We start from the raw sequence: 26,569 nt of genomic DNA, 5'->3' as shown, positions 1-26,569 counted from the left end.
GTAAGAGTGACATTGCCTGAGTTGCTGGCTTGCTCCATTTTTTATTCTGCAAATTGTTTCCAGATTTAGCTGCTGGTTTATGCTTGTGATGCCAGCTAGGGTAGCCCACAACCTTCCAGCATCTATTTGGTCCATGACCTTTTATGCCACACACACTGCACTCATCTGTCCTGCTATTACCACCTGCATTTGGTGAAAAATAGCCTTGGTTTTCAAGATTGCCTGGATTTCCAGAATTTATGTTGTACATAGCTGAAATATCTGGTTCATTCTTAGTCATGAGAAGAACTTCTTTCTAACTTTCTTCTTGTTGCAACATAGAACAAGCTGTTTCTACAGTTGGCAGAGGAGTGAGCATGAGCAACTGAGTTCTCATAGCAATAAAATGCTCATCCAGGCCATTCAAGAACTGAAACAATCTATGTTCCTCTTGATATTTGTTAATAGAATTCATCAAAGATCTAATCTCAACATTAGACTCAGAAACAATAGGCAATACATTCATTGCATCAAGTTCTTCCCACAGACTAGTCATGCTGGTATAATACACATTGATAGAGTTGTTGTAATGTTTCAGATTATACAGATCTTTGTTCAGTTTGTATTTCCTAGATCCATTTGACATAGAAAATCGTTTCTCTAACTGAACCCAAGTTTCTCTAGTAGTGCTTACATACAAAATAGATTTCTTAATAGAATCAAACAAGCAGCCATGAATCCAGGAAATTACCATAGAGTTGCAAGTATCCCACTGCTCAGCCTTGATTGGATCTTCTGAATATGCAGATCTGAGAACTGCTCCTTGAACAAATCCCACTTTCTTCTTTTCTGTAAGAGCTATTTCCATAGACCTCTTCCAGGCCCTGTAATCTGCTGCTCCAGTGAGCTTGTCAACACTGATGTAATAAGATCCATCATTTGGATGTAGGTATAGAACATTACTCGCATCAGTAGCCATTTCAGAGAAGATTCAAGAGAGAAGAGAAGAAAAAGAAGAAGAGGAAATAGATGAGAAAGATAAGAGAAGAGAAACGACCAGAAGTTGATGATTGAATCAGAAAAATCAGATGAATTAAAAGAACTTCCTTTCTGCACGTATCAATCCTGATTTTGCACAACTTGGCTCTGATACCATGAAGAGTAACAACAATCAATGGTGCAAGAGGATGATAGAGAAGAAAGAGAATTTAGCAGAGGGAATAATTTTGTTATTATTTCATCATACTTAGCTGCATACATTGTACCTATTATATAACATGACAAAGTTCTACTTTATTACACTGAAAAAAAAAAAGAAAAAGGCTAGAGAATCTATCTAGAAACTCTGCACCAATAACAGACTAAGCAACTGGCAGAAATAACTGGCCTAACAAACTTGATTCCCTTGGCATAACAGACTCGATTCCTTGAGAGAATAGACCATAGTACCCTTGCTCGTTACTAATGATTATGTGCAACGAGCTTGATGATTTTACAACTAGCTAGGTTTCGATCACCCAAATTCGTATAAACAACAAATAGAGTTTGCTCTTTTTTGTAATTCGTGACCCATTTGTAGATTACTTTGATCCAAAAAACCATTGACAATTATTAGAATTAATTGGACTTGATTAAAACTTATCTTGAGTACGCAGATTAGTTCGTTCCGATAGTTTGTAGATGTATAACCTTAACGGATATAGAGTTACTCCAATGAAAAAAAGGGGATTACTTCTTATAAATGTGATTAAACAAATGGAGATACTCTTTTAATAGTCAAAACATAAGCATAAGGGTACTCAAATGAACAAATGAGGTTACCTTTAAAAAAATTTAATTAATTGAGGGTACTCTTAAAGTAAATTAATAAAATCTCCCTTGCTAATAAAAAATTGTAAATGTGAATGAATATGACATGTTCTTTTGAGCTGCTCTATTGAAATCTGCTCTGCTCAAGTCTGCAGTGTAGAAAGCTCTACTCTGCTGAAATCTGTTCTGCTCTGCTGTGTAATGTAGGAAATTATGTTCTTTTCTATCTAGAAGCTCAAAAGAACAGAGCCTAAGAGGCATCATTATAAATTAATGTGGTCACTCTCTGTGATTGATTACAAAAAAACAAATAAATAAATAAAAATAAAAATAAAAACTTGTTGCTCAGGGCTTGTTTGGCATTGATTTTTTTTTTTTCAGTTTTCATTTTTTTTAAACAAAAAACCAAAAACAGGAAACAAGAAAAAGGTGTTTCCAATTTTCTGTTGTCAGTTTTCAAAATTATCATGATTTTAATAAGTTTGACTAATTTTTGATTCAATATATGACATATATCATATAATTTTAAAAAACGAAAAACCAAAAATAAAAAACCACGATGATGCCAAACGAACCCTCGGGTTTTTTTTTTTTAAAAAAAAAAAAAATAAATTGTGAAGAAAGTATATCCTTGCATTATTTAGCTGAAAATACTCGAGTGCACATTTTTTGAATGCATAAAATCTTAGTGTTGTCCTCTTATTTGCTAATTACTCCACCATGCACCATCCACTCCCTCAAATTATAATTATGCTTGTAATTGACTGAAAATAATTGCATTTTCAAACTATTCCTCTACAAATTGACTTACGTTAGCAGAATCGAAGCCAGGTGGATGGGAGGGCCTGGCAAAAAATGGCATAGAATTAAAGTACTAGTTGTCTGAAAATATAAGGATCAAATTGTTGTTGGTCAATTAAATTGTACGATTTATGTTGTTTTGCTTAGAGCCCGTTTAATTAAGGTCTAATCAATAAGCATCTACTATTAATTAATGAGAATCTTCTAGCTAAATTAATTGAACTTCGTACATTATGAATTTGAATTGTCTCTAATTTTTAGGGTTTGCATCAAACCAACCATCCAAGTTGGTGAAAAACAATTATCTATCCATCAATCCCATGTTAAATTAATGTTGTTGTTGTTGGGTTTTTTCCCCTCTTTTCCGGAAAAAATGCTAATGAAAATAACCTTTTTATTTTATCCCTTTTTCATCTTGATAATACAATTATCTTTTATTTGATGGAGACTCAATACTAATTACAAATATTTATTTCTCGTTTCCACTTACCTGGCTTGCATTTATAAGATTTTTTTTTTCTATAATTATTTGTTATGTCAGAATGTCACCAATAATTTTGCTCTTTTCACGTGAAATAAGGCGTTTTACTTTGATTTTTTTAACAAAATCTGATCTAATATGGTCTAATCTAGTAGGATCTAATTTGATAATTAATCTGACTACAAGTTGACCTTTATTTGCACTAATGTGTATGAATTAAATACAGTCAAGTGTGATTGTGTTAGCTTTGTCTTATTGTATACTGTACAAATACATACTCAAGTATTCCATTTCCTCTTGTGAGAAGGGCTTTCTAATGTTTACTATTTCTTCCCTTAAAAAAAAAAAAAAAAAAAAAGGTACTCCATAATTTTCATAAGTTTGACAAGCCCTCCTCATAATGTAGTTGCTACAAGGCTATAGACAAGGATCATAATAAACAATTAATGATATTCAATAATAAGTAAATAAAACTTTAAAAGTTATAATGTGAACTAATTTGAATATCAACCTAATATGATTTGATCTACTCCTAACAAAATATAATATTGTTATGATGTTCTAAAATAAGTTGAATTGAAATGCATGATATACGAAGTATGCAAGCAATATACTTGAAAAATATATACTAATATACCCCACATAAAACCACCTATTTGGTACCCACCTTTAGACTTGGTCACCCTATTCAATTTGCTTTGGGCCTACTTAATCTTGAGTGTGGGGAAGAACCGGAAGGTTACAAGAATCACACCCCTAAAATTCCCCTAGTATTAGTTGTTTTTACTACTTCCTATTGATATTTGTTCCCTTCATCTTGAGGTCATGAAAGACATTTTTTTTTTTTTTTTTTTTTTTTTTTTTTTTTTTGGGTTGTAAAATTAATCAGATTATTAAAATAATTCGTTTTATCATCATAAAACTACCTTAAATGAGATAGGGAAGAACCGGAAGGTTACAAGAATCACACCCCTAAAATTCCCCTAGTATTAGTTGTTCCTACTACTTCCTATTGATATTTGTTCCCTTCATCTTGAGGTCATGAAAGACATTTTTTTTTTTTTTTTTTTTTTTTTTTTTTTTTTTTTGGGTTGTAAAATTAATCAGATTATTAAAATAATTCGTTTTATCATCATAAAACTACCTTAAATGAGATAGGGACATAGAGATACATGTTTGTAAAATTACAGTGATCAGCAAAAGTGGTCATCTGATGATAAGACAATGTTACACAAATGTTTTTAAAAAATATAAAAGCATGAAGTGATAAAACTTTTTAAATAGCTACATCAATTATTTTAATCGAGACATCCAAAATATATACATACTCTGTAGAAAATAAGGCAAGTAAACATATAAACATTGTAATTGTAACTGTCAAAGTTATACAACTTATAGCTCATTAAAATGCCTGTTATTGTATTCATGTGAAAATTCTTAAATGTGAGACTCCTCTTGGTGATGAGATGAAAGATAAATTGAGTTTAGTTTTTTTTTTCTTTTGATGATGTCTTTTGCGCAAATTTTTCCCTGGTCTCGAGACCAGCCATAGGAAGCTGGTTCCGCACTATAAAAATGAACATTTTCTAGAAATAAAATGAACATTTACTAGAAAAAAATGAACATATAGTTATTGAACATTGCAATATATAAAAATGAACATTCACAATATGGATCCCACATTGCAATATATAAAAATGAACATTCATAATATGGATCCCACTCTTATTTGGCCGATTCTTCCTCTAAACGATGTTGCTTTCTTTTTTAGCTAATATCTCCAATTTTAATTTCTAGCTATATTTGTTTCCTTTATTGAGTATATAAAGTATTTGTTTTCATTTAATTCAAACTTTCTCTCTCTTCTGGATAATACAATATTTTCTCTTTTATTGTTCATATTTTTTTTTTTTTTTTTTTTTTTTTGATTTCTGGTGTTGAATTGTTCTACATATTCAAGGTATTCAAGATTTTCGATTTTTTTGTTTATGAATAACAATGGAGCTTTCTACTGATTGTTCATCTGCAATTCTTCCTTCATTATTGGATGAATGTAAGTTTATTTATTGCTTTTTTGATTCAATGTAGTTTTTTTTTTTTTTTTTATTGAATAATTTTGTGTGTTTTTTTTTATCCCTTCTTTACGATTGATTGTGAGTATATTTCTTGTTTAAGTTTATTTACTAGAAAAAAATGAACATTTACTAGAAAAGAATGAACATTTATTAGGAAAAAAAATGAACATTTAGTAATTGAACATTGCAATATATAAAAATGAACATTTATAATATAAGAATAAAATAGCGTGACTATGAAACTGAAAAAAATGATTGTACATCTAATGTTATATAACTGACCATTTCAGTTGTAAAAAATAAACATATCATTTCATAGTCTCTTTAATGTTATTGTTTAACATCTATGCAATAAAAAGTGCACATATTATTTTGTACACTTTCGCGTAAGTAAATGTTCATTTAGTAATTGAACATTGCAACATATAAAGACAAACATTTATAATATAAGATAAAATAAAGAGACGATGACACTGAAAAAAAAATATGCATTTAATATTATATAAATGAACATTTATTTATTAAGAATGAACATCATACTGCATGAAAATGATAATTTAATTATTGAGAAATACAACTTTATTGTAAAATATGTTCAGTTAGAAAATGTTCATTTTTATTATAGTAAATATTCATTTTTTTAACGAGGGACCATAAATATTTACATGGTCTCGAGACCAGCCTTCAACTACCGGTCTTTGGAAAATGAAATATAGGCCTTCTAATTTTGAGAAAGTGCATCCTTGAATTAGGGCCTAGATCTTTTAAGTGGCCCAATTTATTCAATAATTTATACCATATCCAGCCCATGTCCAGCCCTCTACGCACCAGTGTTTTTCTCTATTGATACAAAGTACTAGTATATTTTTCACACTTTAAAACTTCAAACTAACCTGGTTGGAATACAAAGCATATTAAACTATCACCATATATTATTGCATAATACTTCTCCTAAAATTGTAAGTTAAGTATATCGAATGCTATGCATCAGGATCCAAAGATTTATCTATATGGAAAAGAGCCAAGCAAACCAATTATATCCCATGCTAAAACACAATTTTAGTAATTCAAGCTCACAATTATGATCCTTCAAAGCTAGGCGCGATCTTTGGATTTTAGCTACAGATAGTTAAGAACATATTTACAAACTTCAAATTCATGCCAAAATCAATATATTATATACTGTAACGAAAACTATTATGTGGCCGAAGCAATGTTCTGAGCTGTGACTGTGAATGTACTCGATAATAAAAGTGGCCAAAGGAATGTTCAACGTAAACCTGTGAACTCAATAAGTGGCCGGAGCAAGTATGCAGAATCAGGATTATCCCACTCAAGTGTCTCCCACCACTCTTTTTCAACCATAATTTTTCTAAGTGATAAAGGAGCATCAGATGGTTGTCCATCATCGAGGAGTGGGAAAGAAAGAGGGAGTTTCTTGAGCAAAGGACGCTGTATTATAGTTATATCCTCAATGTGATCACAGCCTAAAAGCCCCTTCAAACATATAGTAACCAAATTGGGGAGATAAATTAGCTGCAAGATCCTCAACTTTGGGAGATAGATCATACTCGTACTAGTATCATTTTGGTTACCAACATTTCCTGCATCTTCAAGACTGTCAGATAGTGAAACAAGCTCCTTCAAAGCCGCACATACTTGTACTTCAAGAACCTCTAAATTTTGCAGTTGATTTAGAATACTCGGCGTCAAGAGAGCCTCACCTTTGTTGCAGTATTCCATGGTTAATTTCTTAAGATTGTTAAGAGCACCACTTGGAGGCTTTCCATCTACTGTTATCCCTCTGAAATTCGCCAGTTCTGAAAGGTTCAGCTCCTTTAGGCTTTCGAGTTCAACCTCAGAAGATGACGCAGATAACCATACGTGCTCCAGACCTTCACAGTAACCAATCCAGATCCTTGACAATCTTGATAAACCATGCATTGATGGTATGACATCCAAAAGGTTTCCAATGCTCAAATCAGCGCGAAGTACTTGCAAAAATTGAAGATTGCCTGGGAGCACTATAGGTATGATTTTACCTTCTTGGTCCTTGCTATATTCATATATAACCACATTTTTATCAAACACATTGTCAATGAAGCTATTATAGTGAGTCGATGCTATCATTGCTACGTAAAATCGATAGTATTTTAACTGATGAAAATTTTGAGACCTGATATAGCTATTAAAATCACGGACATCTGACATCCAGCAACCTTTGATTCTTCTCAAATGTTGCAGCTCCATCAAATCCTTCCCCACAATGTTCTTGATTCCATGCCCAATTTCTAAGTGTTCGATGTAGGAAAGCCCAGTTAATAAACTAGGGAATGGCACACAAAGTTTTTCACAATTTTTCAAACCAAGGAACCTCAAGTTGGGTAATACTTCAATCCCTTGAGGTACATCCTCTAGAGACTCATTAAATTTCAGATTCAGCACCCTTAACTTTACGAGCTTTGTTAAAGAGGGTACATAAGTTAATTTTGAACAGCATATCACTTCCAAAGCTGAGAGATTCTCCAGTTCAGAAATACTATCTGGTAACTTCTTGATTGGTGCTTGAGTTAAACTGAGAAAGCGAAGGCCCTTCATGTGCAAAAAGAACGAATCAGGGACAGACATTAAGGGGTTATCTTTAAGCAACAAGGTTGAAAGATAAGGGCACACCGGTGAAATATTGGATGGAATATTAGCAATGTGATTGCTTATCAAAGAAACCTTCACCAGGTCTTCCGTCCACTCTATTGCAGTTGGTACTCCAGTTAGTTGTAATCCAGATCTTATCAAGAAACGATGAGTATTACTACCTATTTTGATGGCCATATCTCTGATCAAGTCATGCATCTTCACAAATTCTCCTTGAGAATCCAATGATTCCAACAAGCTTGCATTGATTAGTCTATTCATAAAGGTGTGTCCCTTGTCTAACTGTTTCTCCCTCGATTCTATATTCTCTAACAAACTGTCTGAAACCCAGAAATTTATGATCTCATATCTGCTTATTTTAGAGTCCTCGGGAAAAAAATGCACAACCAAGAAAGCATTTTTGCAACTTAGCATCATTCAGACGATTATAACTTAGTTCCAAGAGTGGGAAAACATCAGTTTCCATGTCATCGTGATGTCTTGTAGGATCACTTAGTTCCTCCAAAGTATCATTCCACTGATGAATATCAGTTACCTCCCTCATACTTCCAGCTATAGTTAGAATCCCAAGTGGTAAGCCAGCACATTTTTTGGCAACCAACTTTGCCACATCTGTAACCTCCGGTGAAAGATCATCAAAATTGTTAAGCTTTTCCAAGAATAATTCCCAGCTTTCCTCTTTTGAAAGAGTTTCAATTTTGACTCGTCGTTGACACAACATTCTTCTACAAACATCTAATGAGCGACTGGAAATTACCAACTTACATTCATCTTTTCCCACAGGAACTCCAACCTTCTCTACCTCAAAGTGCTTCCACATGTCGTCAAGAAACAACACAACCTTCTTCCTTTTCTTCAAAGCATTAGACAACACCGCTGCCCTCTTAATATGATCAGTTTCTCCTTCTAAAAGATGATCCACCTTTGCAGCTTTAGCAATTTTGTCCTGCAATATGAATATTGTATTTTCTTGTGACACAGTGAAGTTTTGACATCTTCATGGAGCTTGTTATGGATGTGCATTGCTAATGTTGTTTTCCCAATGCCTCCAAAACCATACACCCCGATTCTGCACACATCTTCATCTACTAACCACGACAAAATCATTCTCAAATTTTCTTCAAACAATCTACCTTTAAGTTTCAATGTGACCAATGGCACACTCGATGATGCATGATCATCTAATGTTAGTCCACCAGGAAAATTCCCCTGCTCCATCAGAGCATCCATCTCTTGAGTTAGGCTAATGATATCTCTCTTCAGCATCTTACGCGAAGAAACTGCCCCCTTTCAGCATCTTGCTCAAGGTATCCCACCTCAGCCTCTAACTCTTCGACGTTTTTTAACCAATTTTCAACTTGACGCTTCCTTTTTCTGCCAGGCTGCATTTCTTCAGCCTCTAGCTGAGTGTTAACATCAGCTGCTCGAGCACGTAGTGCTTCATTTTTACTTCTCATAAGTCGCAACTCTTCATCCACATCAGTATTACCAATCATCCAATTTCGTATTATCAAAGCCATGACAGCAGCCTAATACTGATAAAATACAAAAATGAGACACTAGTAAAGTCTGAAACATATCCAAAAACTTATAACAGCTGTTTAGTTTCGGTCATGAGAGAGTAATTATCAAATTTTGAGGTAAGGATCTAGTTTGATGTTAATGTCCAGTAATTATGTTGTCCAATATCCGTGGTATGAGCAACGTTATCCCTAAACTCGCTTTTTTCTTCCAAAGTTTTCATTATTACTCAAAGGATACTCGGGGATGGACAAACATTACCATGAATATTAGCATGATAAGACTTTTCCCACAAAATTACACGTAAATTAATTCCCATTACCATCAGTCCATTATTGCCTATCAAACGGGTCGTAAACTCTAATACATTAATCTAGAGAGTATAGCAACAATACCCAACAATCAATTATGTGAAATACAACAACAACAATGAAGTCTTAGAGCCTGTTTACATTTATTGAACTGAGCTGAGCTGAACTGTACTGAACTGATTGGAGCTTAACTGAACTGAAATGAATAATTTATGAGAGAAGGAAATTAGGCGCTGAACTGAACTGAAATTAAGCTGAAGTGAACAGGCCTTTAGTCCCAAAATGATTTGGGGTAAATCAATTATGTGAAATACTACAACAACAACAACAACAATGAAGTCTTAGTCCCGAAATAATTTGGGATAAATCAATTAGTAAGTATCAAACGCTTGACAAAGTAACAGTATCACTGAATATCTTCTTTTCCTGTGTTTTTTTACCATGTCCAACTCTATCTGATCAAAATTTTGTAGTGTACTTGTAAAAAAAACAAGTAGACATTTTAAATTTTAAGATCATAGTATATACTTTTACAAGCATTTCTTCACAATTAACAACTAACACATCTAGAAATCAGGGGAGCAATAGAATCAAATCAAATGAACATAAAGATTTGGTGAATTGAAGTACCTGTTAGACAAAAAGATTTGGGTTTGCTGCAGATGTTAATGAAGAATTGGTGAGTCAAAGGGAGATTAAAGCTTCAACTTGCTGCTGATTCTTTTTTTGATCAACATGTTGGTATAGTAAATAGTAATATACTAGTACTATAGTGGTATTGCTTTCTTTATTCAGGTGTTAATAATGTGATTAATGGGTGACAGCATCCTATGATTAAAAAAGTTTTTAGGTAGGGAATAACATTTTCTAGTACTGTACCGGTAGTTTCAACTTTCAAGTTCAAGTCTCGGTGACCAATAACATGTTCACTCAAATACTCAATTGTGTACAAGTTATGGAAAATTTGTCTGAAAGGATTTTATAAGTTTATTTTGTTGTTTGGGGAACCTTGAGATCGAAATTCGGTAATAATTAGGGGTGAGCGTAGCAGGGTACCCTGTATATAAAAATAGGAACCGAAACCTATTCAATAGGTTCCTAAAAATTGGGAACCGGCAGGTTCCGGTTCCTAAACATGGTACCCTGTCTTTCAAAATAAGCTTAATAGTTACTTGATAAACTGTTACAAATTTTTTTTTTTTTAAAAAATGGATGTTCACATTAAAAGCTTACAACTTACTACAAATATAACAAACAAACACAGATTGTCTAGAATAATTAATACAATATTACAAATACTTGTAATAATACCATTACTTAGGGCCTGTTCACATTTACTGAAGTGAGCTAAATTGAACTAAACTGAACTGAACTGATTGGAGCTGAACTGAACTGAACTGATTGGTGCTGAACTGAACTGATTGGAGCTTAACTGAACTGAGCTGAAATGAATATTTTATGAGAGAGGGAAATTAGAAGCTGAACTGATTGGAGCTGAATTGAACTGAAATTAAGTAAATGTGAACAGGCCCTTAAACCTTTAAGAGTAAGATGAAAAATGAATAAGAGGAGGGAGAGAGGTATGTGACGGCTTTTATACAATTTTGATATATGGCTTTATATTTGGGCTGAAATCATAGGTTTTGGTTTCGTGTACCCTACAGGGAACCTGTACTAACAAGGTACCCTACAGGTTCCAAGTCCAAAATTTTATTATCCAGAATCGGAACCTGTTGCAATAGGTTCCCAATTTTATTACCCGAAACCGGTTCCACGTCAGGGTACCATGAATTTTTGCTCACCCCTAGTAATAATTGACTTTTTTCTTCAACATTGACCTCTCGTGTGACCTTAAAAAATGATCCCCTTTTACTTTTTTTCCCATGATTTCCCTCCAATTTCCTTATTTTGATTTGTGCCATTTGGGAATTAGAAGAGAGAGAATGACAAATTGGAGGGAAATTGTGGAAAAAAAAGTGGGTCATTTTTTAAGGTCACGTGAGAGGTCAACTTCGGAAGAAAAAGTCAATTATTGTCGAATTTCGACCTCAAGTTCTCCCAAATAACAAATTAAACTTATAAGGTTCTTTTAGACCATTTTAAACATATAAGGTCCTTCTAGACAAAATAGTGAACATATATGTCCCTTCTAGACAAATTTTCCATAAGTTAACAGTATATACTCCATTCGAGTTCGACTCACTCTGCATTTGCGCGGTCTCCAATGAACATTTTTTACCACAAATATTTTTGGTTATGTATAAGTAAAAATTATAAAAAGTTGATATTTGAAAATTATATAATAAGGGGAATATAATAAGATCTCATGTGCTAATTTATTTATATTGTATAAGTCATTCAATGTTGTCAAAGTTATACTAGTATTATTTTGACCCCATAAATAGTAAGTGACTCGAAATTTTAAAACAGTGATATAAATGAATTGTATTTTGAAAATATACATTAATAGAATTTTCAATTCTGACAACATTGGACATATTTTGTTTGATATATTTGGATTAACAAAAAGTTAATGGATATAAATTTCAAACTTTAATTTGATCACATAATTTTAAAGGTAAGCAAGCTACTTCCTAGCTTCATCCTATTCATATTGCAACTAGTGTGTGTTTTGGGCGATGCTCTGGGTTGTTAGTTTGTACTTCTTTAATTTGATAATTATGTTTAATTGTATGTATAGCTGGTATATGATCCGTTTGTTGCCTATATTACGGTTATTTTTTTTACTGCATATGTATTTATTTTCTAATCTTAAATAACCTCTAATTTGAAAGGAATATATAATGTTAATTACACGCTTCACTTGGCAATGGCGGCGTTGGTTGGAGCGTCGTTTGTGGCGATTTCTGTGTACAACATGCACCAGAAAACGCTTTCGCAGTTGCTGGAGTTTGCCAAGTCTATGGAGAGACATAAGGAGGGAGAAGAAGGAGCGGAGGAAGAGGAGGTTGGGCGCCACCTTTCGCCTCACCATTACCGTCGTCGTCGGAGAATTGGAGCTTATCGCCGTGCTTCGACGTCTAAATGTTAAATTAATAATATTATTAAACAAGATTAATTTATCATCATAAGACCGCCTTAAAGACGATGTTTCACAAAGGTTTTACAAAAATATAAAAATATGAAGTGAAAAAACGCAAACTTTAAGATGCACCATGGGGCACCTAAAAATAGGTGCACCACGCCTATACTTTTGAACATTTTGTAAAAAAAAATCTGAACAATTGCAAATGTTGAACATGTAGTAAAAACATCTGAACATCACAAATTTTGAACATTTAGTCAAAAATTATGAACAATCGCAATGCATCACGCTTATACTTTTGAACATTTAGTAAAAGAATTTGAACAATCGCGAATTTTGAACATGTAGTAAAAAAATCTGAACATCGCAAATTTTGAACATTTAGTAAAAAAAATCCGAACAATCGCAATGCACCACGCCTATACTTTTGAACATTTAGTAAAAAAAATATGAACAATAACAAAATTTGAACATTTAGTAAAAAATTTGAACAATCGCAAATATTGAATTATTACGAGTCAGACAAATTTTGAAAGAAGTTTGTCTGACTCCTAATAATTCAATAGTTTTGTAATATAAACTGAACATTTACTGTATACAAAATGAAAATTTCTTTATAAAATATGAGCATAAAAATTGGATGTTTATGTTCAGTTTTTGTGACGCGCTCATATTTTTTTTTACTAAATGTTCATTTTTTTTTGTAAAATGTTCAACTTTTTTTAATAAATGTTCAAAAGTATAGACGTGGTGCACCTAGAATATATAGGTGCACCATGGTGCACATAATACTAATTAGTGAAAAAACTTTTAACTTAAATAACTGGAGCAATTAATTTAGTCGAGTTACAGAGCACGCCATTGGTTGTATAGAATCACATTGTAACCATCATAGACTTCTATTTAATTAGTTAGAGACCTTATAGTTCATAAAAATGCTTGTTATTGTATTCATTTGAAAAATCTTAAATGTAAGACTAGAGCTATCAAAAGTTGACCCGATCCGAAATATCGATCTGAACCCGATTATTAATCGACCCATATGAATACGGAAAATGGTTGTATAGAAAAATGGTGACCCGAACTCGATCTGACCCGACCTGAAACCAACCCTATACCAAAGTTAACTCGAGTATTTGAGACCCGAGCCTGAACATAAACCGACCTGGAGATGACCCGACCCGAATATGACCCGTAAATTATTGACCTAAACCGAAATTGACCCAAACTCGTTTTAACCCGTCAAAATCCGAATTTTACCCGACCTGTTAATAATCCGACCTGAATTCAACCCGATATGTTCTTAACCTGACCCGTATTAAGCCCGACCTGTTACTGACCCGACTCGAAATTTAACCCGATCAGTTACAAACCCGACCCAACATCAACACGACTTGTTATTGACCTGATCCGAAGTCAACTCGACTTATGATTTTATACATCTTTATTATTGTAGATATTGATTAGCTAAATAAAGATATATGCTATATATATTGTAATCTACTTGTAAAGTCATAACTTTGTAAGGCTAAAACTACTTTATGTTAATATTGAAAGTATTTTGTCTTTACTTGAACTGAACCCGACTTGAACCCAAGAGACTTGGAAATGACCCGACCTGAATATAACCCACAAATTATTGACTTGAACTAAACCCGACTTAAACCCGAGAATGACCCGACCTGATTATAACTCGCAAATTATTGACTTGAACCGAACCCGACTCAATCCCGAGAATGACCCTAACCTGTGAAAACCCGAATTAAAAACGACCTATTATTCACCCGACCCGAATGTAACCCGACCTAAATCTGACCCAAACCTGATAAGATGTATGACCCGACGTAACCCGACTCAAGCATGACCTAACCTGAACCCGACCCACATAGGTTACGACATTAACCCGAATTGACCCGACTCGAGTTTACTACCCGACCCGTTTACCCGAATTAACAGCTCTATGTGAGACCACTCTTATTGATGATGAGATGAAATACGAATTTGATTTTTCTTACTCGTATCATGTTTTTGGAAAATGAAATGCAGGGTTTCCATTTTGAGAAAGTGCATATCCCCTCCGTGTTTAAATAAGTGTTACAGTTTGACTTTTTCACAATTCATATAATGACTTTGAATTGATTATTTTACTAATATATAAAAAAATAAATGTTATTGTATAAGACATTATTGGATTCGTTACAATATATACTTTTATATTATAAAATTTCCTATGATTTTACTAATATATAATTATATAAATTAATGGTTAAAGTCATATCTCGCCATGCGTATTTAGTCAAACTGTAACACTTATTAAAACACGGAGGGAATACTTGAATTAAGGCCTAGCCTTTTTAAGTAGCCCAATTTATTCTGTAATTTATTCCACATCTAGCCCATGTCCTGCTCTCTACGCACCAATGTTTTTCTCTATTGAACTAGTACTAATGTACTATATTTTTTTTCGAAAAAAAAAAAAAAAATAAATAAATAAAAATAAAAAAAATGTACTATATTTTTCACTCTTTAAAACTCCAAACTAACCTGGTTGGAAGACAATGCATATTTCACCATATAATGCATCTCCTAAAATTACAAGTTAAAGTATGTCGAAACGCTATGCATCAGGATCCAAAGATTTATCTCTATGTAAAAGAGCCAAGCAAACCAATTCTATCCCATGCTAAAACACAATTTTAGTTATTCAAGCTCACAAATAGTTAAGAACATATTTACAAACTTCAAATACATGCCTAAAGCAAAAACTATAAGTGGCTAAAGCAATGTTCAGAGCTTGTGAATGTACTCAATAATATAAGTGACCAAAGGAATGTTCACCTTGAACCTGAGAACGTAACAAGAGGCTGAAGCAAGTATGCAGTATCAGGATTATCCCACTCAAGTGTCTCCCACCACTCTTTTTCAACCATAATCATTTTAAGTGATAAGGGAGCATCAGATGACTGTCCATCGTCGAGGAGTGGGAAAGAGATAGGGAGTTTCTTGAGCAAAGGACACATTATAATTGTTATATTCTCGATGTGATCACGAGGAAGCCCCGGTTTCTCAATTGAGATACCGGGTTGTGTCTCAAATGCCTTTTTGGCAATTAATTTACCATGTGTGTGGGCCCCTTTGCTGACTTGATGAGAAAGTAGCTTTTATTGTGTTAACGGTGTGACTAACGGCAAATTCTTGTTAGTAAACGTTTCATTCATTCGACACTTAGCTCTTAAAAAAAAAAAATAACACTCTATTATTTACTCTAAGACCTGGTGTTTGGCGAAGGCTGACAGTCGTCTTACGGTGGGTGTTCCAGTTCGAGCTCGAGCGTGACATTTGAAGGTGTTTCCCAACAAGGAGACTATGGTGGAAGGTTTTTGCTGAAATTGTAAAATTGTACATGGTCACTTGAGTGTAGATCTATGATGGAAGGTATGTGAGAAATTTCATGTATTTGTATAATTATCTTAAATTTACAGTAATTTTAGTTATTTGATTCTTATAATTGTGTCAATTGATTAGTTGATTAGTTTTTGTTTATGAATTATGTAATTGTGTTGCAGGCTATTGCGCCCTGCTAAGAATTTTGACCAGTTGATGGAGCCTTCTGTGTTGATACTGAGTGCCTTTTGTGATTTTGTAATTAAGGCCTACAAGCCCAAACATATAAGAAGTATTAATTAGTCTTAATGTACTCTAATTTATAAGTTATGCTAAACAAGTATTGAAAGCCCATTCATATATTGATTAGCAATCGAATGCAGCACTAGAATTTGCGATTAATTAGTATTATTATGTATTCTAACTTGACTTGTTATGCTAAACAAGTACCTGAAGCCCAAATTAGTTACGAAATCCTTTTTTTCTTTTTGTCAAATATTAGTTATGATAAGGGACCTGGGAACATGTTTATTATAAAAAATAAAAATTAAAAAAAGAAAGTACCTAGGAACATTTACTAATTATTCTTACTAAGTTTAAAAAAAATAATAATAAATTATTCTTACTAGGTTCTAGTTTACTACTGTATTAGTTATGCTAAACACCTATTAATTCGTATTATTATATAGCTAGGCTATTAGTGAAGTAGCTAGGCCATTAGTATTAATATGGAGCAAAAAAGTCAATTAAAGCCCAAAGCCCTATAATCTATTTGAAGAGTGGATCCATATTAACTGGTTTACCTTCAATTCATTCGCAAATCGCAAGTTCGCAACCCTAGACTATTAGCTCATTGACGACGGTGGACGACGGAGGACAAGCCAGTTGCTTGCTTAGTAGTCCGTACGGTCGTAGCCGATCCTAAACCCTCACCGGAAAAGCCCAAACATTGGTGAAGGTATACTCTGAATTTAGAAAGTTAGGAAGAAGCTCGGGGTTTTTTTTTTTTTTTTTTTCTTTCTCTTAAGGGTAAGTAGGTCCGATTTTGTTGCGACATCTGTCATGTACAGTACTCCTCGTTAGTAAAGATGGCGCTAACAGAATTCCCTACAGTGACTTAACACTGTCTACTGTCTCAATTTCACCGTTTCAATCCAAAGTTGTGAATGGACAAACAACCCCCTACTTTTTTCACAGAAAATGGCGAAAGTGTCCTCTTGAGAAACATACAAGTTTCTCATGTTGAGAAACTTGTATTTTCTCCTTCGGGAGATAGATCATACTAGTATTATCTTCGTTAGTAGAAGTTTCTGCATCTTCAAGATTGTCAGATAGTGAAATGAGCTCCTTCAAACCCCTACATACTTGTACTTCAAGAACCTCTAAGTTTTGCAGTTGGTTTAGAACACTCGCCGTGAAGAGAGCCTCAATTTTCCAGCAGTGCTCCATTGTCTGGGAGCACTATGGTTTTGATTTGACCTTCTTGGTCCTTGCCATATTCATGAACAACCACATTTTTATCAAACACTTTGTCAATGAAGCTATCAAAATTAGTTGATGCTATCATTGCTATGTAAATTTGATACTCCGTAGTATTTTAATTGATGGAAAGGTTGAGACTTGAAATAGCTATTAAAATCGCTGACATTTGACATCCAGCAACCTTTAAGTCTCTTCAAATGTTGCAGCTCCATCAAATCATTCCCCTCAACGCTCTTGTTTTAATGCCCAATTTCCAAGTGTTCGATGTAGGAAAGCCCAGTTAGTAATCTTTGGAATGGCACACAAAGTTTGTCACAGTTTTTCAAACCCAAGGAATCTCAAGTTGGGTAACACTTCAATCCCTTTAGGTAAATCCACTAACGAATCATTAGAATTCAGATTCAGCACCCTTGACTTCACGAGCTTTGTTAAAGAGGGCACATAAGTTAATTTTGAACAGCATATCACTTCCAAAGCTGAGAGATTCTTCAGTTCGGAAATACAATCTGGCAGTTTCTTAATTATTGGAGCTCGAGTTAAACTGAGAAAGCGAAGGCCCTTCATGTGCAAAAAGAACGAATCAGGGACAGACGTTAAAGGATTATCTTTAAGCAGCAAGGTTGAAAGATAAGGGCACACCGGTGAAATGTTGGATGGAATATCAGCAATGTGATTGCTTATCAACGAAACCTTCACCAGGTCTTCCGTCCACTCTATAGCATTCGGTACTCTAGTAAGTTGTAATCCAGATCTTATCAGGAACCGATGAGTATTACTACCAATTTTTGACGGCCATGTCTCTGATTAAGTCGTGCATCTTCACATAATTTCCTTGAGAATCCAATGATTCCAACAAGCTTGCATTGAATAGTCTATTAAGGATGGTGTGCCCCTTATCAAATTGTTTCTCTCTTGACTCTATATTCTCTAACAAATTGTCTGAAACCCAGAAATTTATGATCTCATATCTGCTTATTTTAGAGTCCTCGGGAAAAAATGCACAACCAAGAAAGCATTTTTGCAACTTAGCATCATTCAGACGATTATAACTTAGTTCCAAGAGTGGGAAAACATCAGTTTCCATGTCATCGTGATGTCTCGTAGGATCACTTAGTTCCTCCAAAGTATCATTCCACTCATGAATATCAGTTACCTCCCTCATACTTCCAGCTATAGTTAGAATCCCAAGTGGTAAGCCAGCACATTTTTTGGCAACCAACTTTGCCACATCTGTAACCTCCGGTGAAAGATCATCAAAATTGTTAAGCTTTTCCAAGAATAATTCCCAGCTTTCCTCTTTTGAAAGAGTTTCAATTTTGACTCGTCGTTGACACAACATTCTTCTACAAACATCTAATGAGCGACTGGAAATTACCAACTTACATTCATCTTTTCCCACAGGAACTCCAACCTTCTCTACCTCAAAGTGCTTCCACATGTCGTCAAGAAACAACACAACCTTCTTCCTTTTCTTCAAAGCATTAAACAGCACCGCTGCCCTCTTAATCTGATCAGTTTCTCCTACTAAAAGATGACACCTTTGCAGCTTTAGCAATTTTGTCCTGCAATATGAATATTGTATTTTCTTGTGACACAGTCACCCAATAAACATGCACTGAAGTTTTGACATCTTCATGGAGCTTGTTATGGATGTGCATTGCTAATGTTGTTTTCCCAATGCCTCCTAAACCATACACCCCGATTCTGCACACATCTTCATCTACTAACCACGACAAAATCATTCTCAAATTTTCTTCAAACAATCTACCTTTAAGTTTCGATGTGACCAGTGGCACACTCGATGATGCATGATCATCTAATGTTAGCCCACCAGGAAAATTCCCCTGCTCCATCAGATCATCCATCTCTTGAGTTAGGCTAATGATATCTCTCTTCAGCATCTTACACGAAGAAAACTGCCCCGTTTCAGCATCTTGGTCAAGGTATCCCACCTCAGCCTCTAACTCTTCGACGTTTTTTAACCAATTTTCAACTTGACGCTTTCTTTTCCTGCCAGGCTGCATTTCTTCAGCCTCTAGCTGAGTGTTAACATCAGCTGCTCGAGCACATAGTGCTTCATTTTTACTTCTCATAAGCCGCAACTCTTCATCCACATCAGTACTACCAATCATCCAATTCCTTAAAATCAACGCCATGACAATAACCTAATACTGATAGAATGCAAAAAATGAGACACCAGTAAATTCTGAAACATATTCCAAAACTATAACAGTTCGTTTAGTAGGTGTAAAAATAAATTGTGATAATAAAAGTGTATTTATATAATTTTACGAAGTCAGTTAGACGTCAATATCCAAATACTGTATTATTGTCCATGGTATGCAACTCCATCCCTGAACTCGCTATTTTCTTCCAAAACCTTCCAAAGAAGTACATGAAAATGGACAAACATTACCATGAATATGAGACTTCCCACAAATTATATGTAAATTAATTCCCATTATCATCATTATTGCCTACCAAACGGGCGTAAGAGAACCAAGAGTCGTGACTAATACATTAATCTACAAAATTTAGCAACAATATCCAACAATCAATTATGTAAAAAATAGTAAAATACCAAATTTTCAGAAGTTTTGCTGATTATCAAACGTTTGATACAGGAGCAGTATAACTAAAGAAGCCTCTTTTTTCCCCTGTTATTACTAGCAAATTCCAATTCTATCAGATCAAAATTTGTAATGTACTAAATATAAAACTAAGCAGATGTGTTTAATATTAAGATCATAATCTATTCTTAAACTATAAGTTTATAAAATCACTAAGAACAAACAAACAAAATTAAGACTAAGAACAAACAAACAAAATTAAGACAACATAGGTTAAAATTGAGTGAATTGATGTACCTTTTGGACACAAAGATTTGGGTTTGCTGCTGATTTTCAATGAAGAATTGGTGAGAGTCCAACGGAAATTAAAGCTTCAACTTGCTGGCTGCTGCCTATTCTTTTATGATCAACATGCTGTTATAGTAGTATTGCTTCAAATGGTGACATCAACCTATGCTTAAAAAATTCTCCAAGTAGGGGTTAAACATCCCTTAATCTATTACTTGAACTAGTATTCTTTCCGTCATTTAATTAAGTAAATTAGTGTTTAGTCCGAGCAATGCCCCAAGTGTATACATTAAATATTCTTTATTTTGAATTATAATTTTTTTGTTTTATAAGTATTTTGAATACTTTAATTATAGATTTAGTTGAAGAAAATGATTTGTGTATTTTTTTTAAAAAAAATAAACTCATGCCGTACTTCTAAGAAAAAAATAAAATAAAAAAATAAAAATAAATAAAATAAATAAATAAATAAATAATTGATGTTACTTTTTAATAATTTGGGGTTATTATATGAATAAATTAATGCTACCGATATAAATAATTAGGGTGACTCATTAATAAATAATTGAATAGTAATTACACTTATAAACAAATGTGACCACGTGTGGCTAACAATAATACATCCATAAATATCAAAACACCTAAATTTCAATTTAATAGTTAATCCTTGGAAGTAATTTTGTTATGGTGTCATATTCAACTTCATCGAGTATTGTAGAGGTGTTGTGGCAATTATTGTGGGTCACTGAATCTAGTGGCTCCATTGAATTAGGTATAGTCTAATAGTGAGAGCATGACCGCTTATAAGAAGCACCACTTAAATTTAGGTAGAAATTAGATTAGGTCCCGTGTCATGCACGATAATTTAGTTTAACACTATATTTAATTATACAAAATTATCAAATTTCAAATTAAGATAAAAAAATTTGTAATTACTAAAATAAAATAAAATTATACTTCATGTCATACTAAAGAAAATAGTAGAGTATTACTCTATTACATGCACGACTAATAAAAATAATTATACATTATGTCACAAAGTTATATGTAGGAAAATATTATTGCATAGTATAAAATAAAAGAATAAAATATTTCCAGATTAGAATATATAGAAAAAAATCATTTTAAGCAAATAATATTATTATTAGTAATAAGAATTTTTTATTTCTATTATAATATATTAATTAAATATATATAATTTTATTGTCTTAAATAAGTTGTCAATAAAAAAATATAAAAAGAAAAATTAAGTTAGAATATTTTTATTTTTAGAAGATAGTTTTTGGAAGGAAAAAACGACACCAGGAAATGACATGTGTCATTCCTGGTGTCTGTTTTAGTATTATGTTGTTGATATTATATTAAATTTGTAAAAAAAAAAAAAGACTAATGTTAAATTAAACGTAATTGTATAACATAAATTAAAGAGATGATTAGAATATAAATTATGTGAATTCTATTTGCTATTAAAAATTGAATAAAAAAAGTATAGTCGAAATTATGTGAGCTAATAAGATTGAGTGATACATAAAGTGTAACACAAATAGTGGAATAGAGGATTTAGATCCGAAGTTTAATCCTTATGATCTCGAGATAATGAGATGTGAAGATGTCTTTCACCATTCCACCTTTGTGATTTGACAGGGAGTTATGCTTTATGCTAGTTACAATTACTTTCTGTGCCGTAGAACCCCTTTGGTCTATATTGTTCTATTATTGACCAGTAAGGCAGTAACTACCAAGTGCAAGTACTAAAGTTGATATCTTATCATCTGTAATACTGTAATATTATTCTTTTTGCTCCACGTTAAAAGCAAGTGTAGTCCCAACTCCCAAATCTTAAGATTTGAAATGACATCATCATTTTAACTCTTAAGACTTTTACTTAAAACTTTTTCTATCTTTCTTCTTAAATCTCTAAGTCTCAAGTTGAGTCTTGAAATTTCAAAACTCAATTTAAGACTTGAGATTGGGACCCACCTCACTTTTTTTTTTTATTTTTTATTTTTTACATATAATATGTCATATATTTGAGTTTTAGGACTAAAGTGATAAATTTGTACAAGTTTTAGTGAGTCTTAACAAGAATTTGATGACATTATTTTCAATGGGAACAAAAATAATGTCAAATTCAATTCTTAAAACTTGGAGCTAAAGTTGCTCTAATATACAAAACAAAGTACTCCGTATATACATCTGAGTATTTGTTTTGCAATGATGTTATCAATTCTTTTTCAATTAATCATTTATTTTATTTTTTTATTTTTTTGATGTAAAAGAGAGCCATAAGTACGGGGTGAAAATCAATCCCAGAATTTCATAAAAAAGGGAAAGAAGATCAAGCATTTGCTATTCTACTAATTTACACTACTATTGATTGCAAATGCAAACACCCAAAGGTGTGTTCTATTCACTTGATTTTCACTTATAGACCTTATTAAAACTTATTTTAATTATAATTTGTAATTGAGTAACCCTTATCAGAACTTATTAAATCTAAACTGAACTTATTATACCAAAAATAAGTAAAAATATAAAATAAGTGAAAATAAGATAAATAGAACAGACCCTTAATTATGATTAAGTATAACCCGAGACAATGTCCGATCCATATTTAGTCATTCACTCAAATTTTCCCTTGAGGCTTTGAGGTCCAACATTTTGTTCACCTTGACAAACACGGGCTAAAAAGGCCCAAAACCTATCACATTGTTCACCCCTTTCTTTACTTCTAGGCCTTTCACAAATCCACAAAAGATTATAAGGAATTGACAAAAATCTTCATTGCAAATTCACAGATAAATTTCCATTCAAACCAGAAGCACGCAATAGATAGATAGATCGTCAACACATTTACAAAATCCTTTCAATCATTCAAGCCAGCCAATTACATGCATTATTCAGAAAATGGGAAATTGAAAAAAAAAATAATAAGAAAAGAAAAAAGATCAGCTTGATGATTACAATTGGGAAGTATTAACAAGATTAATTTTTAGATCATTATAGCTTAAAACACGGCAATCATAGATGCTTCTCCAATTATGTGACCGTCAGTCGCATCCAACAACTTTTCCTTCGTCACCTGCAATTTAATCATCAAACGTTACATTATACAACTATGTAACTATACTCGAAATCACGATCAACAAATCACGTCTACATCATTATCCTCTTTTATCTACCATAAATTAATTAATCGGTGTTATTATTTGTAATTTACATCCATTCTTTCAGATAGAGTACATAAATCGATCACCATCGGGTTAAGCTTTAGGTTTAGTTGATGGAAAAATAAAAAAGGAAACATACCGTCTTGCCAAGGCGAAGCTCATCATCAAGTGCATACAACTTAAACTCGATCCTATGCCCATGACTAGGCATAGTAGGGACTCGCCAACCAGGTACCTTATCATCATTATTCCCTTCAGCAATATTCACATAATCACCACCTAATTCCTCTTGCTTACCCGAAAATCCCTCGGGCAAGCCTTTTAAGGTAGGTGGGATATGTGCCACGACCCAAATAGTCCACGGAACAAGTGGACTATCTGGGTCTGGGGCATCAATATCCTCTACCACCAAGGCCAAATGTTTCGTCCCCTCTGGAACGTTATACCACTCGATCGGAGGGGATATACCGGACTTCGCACCTTGACCTTCGTCGGTGTACTTACGTGGTAGCCGCCCGTCTTCCTTGTTCACCGGCGGGCAGACTATCCGGAAATCATCGGAGTCGTGTGTTACACCTGCCATTTTTCCTAGTACAATGTTGATTATTTTTGTTACGCTTGGAAAATATAAAGAGGATGTGTTGATAAAATGTAACACTTGTAAGATGTAACAAAAATTTAGGTTGGATAATGTCGTAGGTGTCTGGATATGTTTTTATAGAGTGAAAGGATATGACACGTGCTGGAAGAGTTTCTAGCTGTGGGAGAAGATTTAGGTTAATTAGACACGTGTTTGGGTGTTTGTGATGTGTATTTTTTTTTAATTATTTTTTTATATTAAAAAATGCTGGGATATTTGTGACGTGTTTGGCTACGAACATTTCCGTCTTCGAACTTTCTGCTAGCATCGCCATATCACCGACTAATCGACTATAGTGGTTCATGTACGAGTTCAAAATATATCTCCTCGTGAATTAAATTAAAAAGTATTAAAGCAATTCTTTCTCAATTTCACAATTGAAACATTCATAATATATATTGAGAGACAAATTAAATGGCAGATGTAATAGCAAATGGGGATCATTTGGTTAGCAATAACTTGAATACTCTATAATATTCCTTGTAATAAGTCTAGTTTGATTCCCGTTCTTTCTTTTGATGCATAGAATTAGAAATTCCTCTTGTTAGAATAGTTTGCTAAATGGTTTTTTTTTTTTTTTTTTTTTTTTTTTTTTTTTTTAGGAAAAAGACACTTTAATAATTCCAACTATGGACGATTTACTTCTAATAATCCCAACTAAAGTTTATTCTTTAATTATCCTAACTATTAGGTGAGTTTTCCTCCATCAATCTCAAAAACCGGTTACCTGCTGAAAGGTAAACTTTTTTTTTTTCCAAATGCCACATGTCAGCACATGATCGGCTATATATATATATATATATATATATATATATATATATATATATATATATATATATATATAATAATAATAATAATAATAAAAATCAGCCCAACTCTTCATTCCCTTCAGCCACCACAACCACCCCTTCATTATATTCCCAAATCCAACCATCGGGAAACCATCCTCTTCCCCAACCCCGTCCCCTCCTCCCTATCCTCGTTGGAAAACCATACCCCTTCCCCAGTCACAAGCCAGTAACCGTCCCTCCTCACCGCAAGCCCGCAACCACCAGGCCGACCTTATCGTCGTTCAACCATACCCCAAGTATCATTCCCAGATCCGCATCAGCACCACCGTCAGATTCTCTTTCCTCCGCCGCAAGCTCGCAACCACCAGCCCACCATAGCTAACAGCCTAACACTGTCCCCGTTCCCTGCCTTCATTCTCGCCGATTAGGTCATCGTTCACCGCCTTCGTTCTCGCGGATTCGAGCCTTGCCGATTTGAAAGTAGCGGTGTCGCGAGTGGTTTCACGGCATGGTGGGAAGGAATGGAGGGAGGTTGGGGTGGTTTTGCGAGTGAGGTGGTTGTTTTCGGTAAAGTAGAAGGGGGAAGGGGAAGTTCTAGCGAGGTGGTGGCAGAATCCGGCTGGGCTAGGGGGATGGGGGTGGCTGGTGGGGAGGAGAGGGTTTTTTCTTTCAGTTTTAAATTTTTACTTTTTAATTTTTTTTGAACCACTCACGTGCGGCCATGTGTCAAAGCAACCTATTATATTAGGTTGAAGACCGGCTGGGACTGCTGGAGGAAAACTCACCTAATAGTTACAATTACTAAAAAATAAACCTTAGTTGGGATTATTAAAATAAATCTGCAATAGTTGGGATTATTAAAGCGTATTTTTCCTTTCTTATTTTTACAAAATCATAGGTATAATATGAAGTACTTGGGTTAATACACTAGATTATTTTTTTGACGGGAATTAATACACTAGATTAGATATATTAATTCACAAATTATTGGGTGAGTCCATTTTATTAATATTAGAGTACAAATTTTTTAAAGCTAATATGTCTTAATAATTTTTAAAAAATTTAAAATTTTATATAAATTGTACGAAAACTTTTACTTGTATTTAAATTTAAAAGTCATTATCGATCTCGGGATCCTCTTGAACCAAAAGGAAAGCTTAAACTAACTTAGCAATCCATCATTCTCACTTTCACATATTGATTATATTAAAAGTTTGATACTATATTATGAAAATATGGTAAAACCAGTAAGAGCAACTACAATGGTTGGCTAATTCATTTAATAGCTTTGTTGCTCCAATGGTTAAGCTACTTATAAATTTATTTATTTTAATATAATCTAATAAATATTTACTAAGCTAATTAGCTCTACAAAGCTAATTTGCTTGTCAAAGCTAATCAACAAGATGTGCACGATGGTATAGTTAGCTTAAGATTTTTAATATTTGCAAGCTAATCCTTTTTTCCAACCATTGGAATTGCTCTAATGATGATAAATCTGAAAAGCCGGTCATTAGACATGGATTTAGGAGTAGATCATTTTGCATCTATATTTCAACCTAAAAGAGT

General features: G+C 33.5%; 6 protein-coding genes across 6 annotated transcripts; all 6 read right to left on the bottom strand.

The window, feature by feature from the left end:
- Nucleotides 1-295: 295 nt before the first annotated feature.
- Nucleotides 296-958, bottom strand: LOC145566709 (uncharacterized). The gene has a single exon (XM_081626042.1). The coding sequence runs from the start codon at nt 956-958 to the stop codon at nt 296-298; it is 663 nt and encodes a 220-aa protein (XP_081482168.1).
- Nucleotides 959-6,414: 5,456 nt separating this feature from the next.
- Nucleotides 6,415-8,058, bottom strand: LOC145566708 (disease resistance protein At4g27190-like). The gene has a single exon (XM_081626041.1). The coding sequence runs from the start codon at nt 8,056-8,058 to the stop codon at nt 6,415-6,417; it is 1,644 nt and encodes a 547-aa protein (XP_081482167.1).
- Nucleotides 8,059-8,155: 97 nt separating this feature from the next.
- On the bottom strand, nt 8,156-9,317 carry LOC145566707 (putative disease resistance protein At5g43730). Its single transcript, XM_081626040.1, has 3 exons — nt 9,069-9,317; nt 8,875-9,006; nt 8,156-8,743 (listed from the first exon to the last, which is right to left on the bottom strand). The coding sequence occupies exons 1-3, from the start codon at nt 9,315-9,317 to the stop codon at nt 8,156-8,158; spliced, it is 969 nt and encodes a 322-aa protein (XP_081482166.1).
- Nucleotides 9,318-18,316: 8,999 nt separating this feature from the next.
- On the bottom strand, nt 18,317-18,979 carry LOC145566706 (putative disease resistance protein At4g10780). The gene has a single exon (XM_081626039.1). The coding sequence runs from the start codon at nt 18,977-18,979 to the stop codon at nt 18,317-18,319; it is 663 nt and encodes a 220-aa protein (XP_081482165.1).
- A 73-nt stretch (nt 18,980-19,052) lies between these two features.
- Nucleotides 19,053-19,697, bottom strand: LOC145566705 (disease resistance protein SUMM2-like). Its single transcript, XM_081626038.1, has one exon. It carries the CDS (start codon nt 19,695-19,697, stop codon nt 19,053-19,055), a length of 645 nt encoding a protein of 214 aa, XP_081482164.1.
- Nucleotides 19,698-23,220: 3,523 nt separating this feature from the next.
- LOC145568980 (uncharacterized) lies at nt 23,221-24,242 on the bottom strand. The gene is made up of 2 exons (XM_081628356.1): nt 23,709-24,242; nt 23,221-23,481 (listed from the first exon to the last, which is right to left on the bottom strand). Exons 1-2 carry the CDS (start codon nt 24,150-24,152, stop codon nt 23,407-23,409), a joined length of 519 nt encoding a protein of 172 aa, XP_081484482.1. The 5' UTR covers nt 24,153-24,242; the 3' UTR covers nt 23,221-23,406.
- Between the last annotated feature and the right edge of the window lie 2,327 nt (nt 24,243-26,569).

Source organism: Chenopodium album, chromosome 11 (assembly GCF_948465745.1).
Source record: "Chenopodium album chromosome 11, dcCheAlbu1.1, whole genome shotgun sequence".
In the NCBI taxonomy this organism is placed as follows: Eukaryota; Viridiplantae; Streptophyta; class Magnoliopsida; order Caryophyllales; family Amaranthaceae; genus Chenopodium; species Chenopodium album.
This window is presented reverse-complemented; position numbering and strand designations above follow the sequence as displayed.